Source organism: Anarrhichthys ocellatus, unplaced genomic scaffold, assembly GCF_004355925.1.
Source record: "Anarrhichthys ocellatus isolate YVR2014 unplaced genomic scaffold, GSC_Weel_1.0 scaffold7514, whole genome shotgun sequence".
Lineage (NCBI taxonomy): Eukaryota > Metazoa > Chordata > Actinopteri > Perciformes > Anarhichadidae > Anarrhichthys > Anarrhichthys ocellatus.
Window position 1 is genome coordinate 1 of NW_022287488.1, and position 2232 is coordinate 2232.

General features: G+C 40.7%; 1 protein-coding gene across 1 annotated transcript; it reads right to left on the reverse strand.

Moving 5' to 3' along the window:
* Positions 1-181: 181 nt before the first annotated feature.
* On the reverse strand, positions 182-1259 carry LOC116380522 (semaphorin-5B-like; the record flags this gene model as incomplete). Its single annotated transcript, XM_031842426.1, has 2 exons — positions 182-469; positions 1112-1259. Coding segments are annotated over 2 exons (412 nt in total), but the record flags the coding sequence as incomplete, so codon positions are not given.
* Positions 1260-2232: the final 973 nt, after the last annotated feature.

Here is a 2232-nt window from a genome sequence, read left to right on the forward strand (position 1 = left end):
AGGAGAGCTAGTAACGTTAGCAGCACCGCTAACGGCTAACCAACGGAGGTTCACTTCAGTTACATGATGATGCCTTCAGGCTCTGCTCAGTGAACATGAGTACTGGCTGAAGGTACATTATAACGTTATCATGATGTGTTCACATGTCATCTGTAAAATGTAGTGTTGGTGATAAACTAGAATGAATCCAGTAGTTTATGGATCATCAATGTTCAATAATCAGTGTCGGCTGGTTGAACTTACTGTCCGTCTCGCAGGCTGCCGTTCCGTCGTTGGGACAGAAGCGCGTCTCCACCTTCCTGCGTCCGATCTGCAGCTCGTGAGGATCGGACAGGTGAGCTCGGCACATGTAGCGCATCCTCTGCTCCTGGCGGGCGCCGCCCTGCGTCACGTTGATGGGCATCCAGGGCGTCCAGGGCGTGTTCCTCTTCACCTCGGGACACGCCTCCAGGTTACAGGCCTTGTACTCCTGAATGAGGAAGAGGAGGAAGAGGAGGGTTACAACTTAACCCTGCTAGAGGAATTCTAGACACCAGTTATTCTGCTCACTAGCTAACTAACCTTCAATACTGGACCAGTTTAAATGATATTGTCCCGTTTAGTCACATGATGAAACAGGTTCATGAAGTCCTGGAGATTTTCGTATTGGTTGTGTACAAATAGAAACGTTGAAGGAAGATCCATTAGGATCAATAGAATTCATCCTTCAGGAAACTTTAACATCCCTTTACAGTGATTAGTTATTGAGATGTTTTAACTTTAAATCGATCTCTGACTCAAAGTGTGTCCTGTTCCTACAGAGACCGTCATTCATCTCAGAGATAGCAATCACATTTGCATTTTCCACATAAAAAAAAAGAAGAAGAAGAAGAAAGGTGACATTTTGTTTTTGACGTCACAGATTTCGTTGACATTTAAAGAGACGGGAGTGAAACGTGGACGTGCTGACACCACGTCGTTATCAACCACGCTGCCCTTCCTTCATTAAAGTTCAGCCTCGTTAGAGGATCAACTCGCATGGATTCACATCTTCTCACAAAGCCACAGCAACAACAATATGTATCCCTGAACCGAGAGATGTGAGCTCCACGTGTCCTTCTATGTTTCCTACCAAAGCACATCCTGGACAGCTGTTTCCGTTCTCACAGGACCGGACTCTGGAGTGGACTCCGCCTCCGCACTCTGTGCTGCACTTGGTCCAGGACACCCACGGGGACCAGAAGACCGGCTGGGGACAGGAGACGCCCTCGTTGCAGAACCTGAAGAGAGAGAGAGAGTTGGGTTTTATATTTATTTATATATATTTATTCATTATTTTATATATATATATATATATATATATATATATATTATTTTACTATCTGTATATATATATATATATTCATTTATTTACAATGTTTTGTATGTATATGTATGTAAATGTGCGTGTGTATTCATTGTAACTTGATTTTTAATGCATATCTTGAAAATCAATAAAAATCAAAAACATGGTGGTTTTTGTCACTTGAGAACGTCATTTTTAAGAGATGCTTAGGTCTGAAACGGTGACTTGAACTCGATCTACTTGAGACTAAAGACTCGATCTACTTGAGACTAAAGACTCAACCTACTTGAGACTAAAGACTCGATCTACTTGAGACTAAAGACTCAATGTATTTGAGACTAAAGACTTGATCTACTTGAGACTAAAGACTCGGTCTACTTGAGACTAAAGACTCAATGTATTTGAGACTAAAGACTCGATCTACTTGAGACTAAAGACTCAATGTATTTGAGACTAAAGACTCGATCTACTTGAGACTAAAGACTCAATGTATTTGAGACTAAAGACTCAATGCATTTGAGACTAAAGACTCAATCTACTTGAGACTAAAGACTCAATCTACTTGAGACTAAAGACTCGGTCTACTTGAGACTAAAGACTCAATGCATTTGAGACTAAAGACTCAATCTACTTGAGACTAAAGACTCAATCTACTTGAGACTAAAGACTCGGTCTACTTGAGACTAAAGACTCAATGTATTTGAGACTAAAGACTCGATCTACTTGAGACTAAAGACTCAATGCATTTGAGACTAAAGACTCAATCTACTTGAGACTAAAGACTCGGTCTACTTGAGACTAAAGACTCAATGTATTTGAGACTAAAGACTCGATTTACTTGAGACTAAAGACTCAATGTATTTGAGACTAAAGACTCAATGTATTTGAGACTAAAGACTCAACCTACT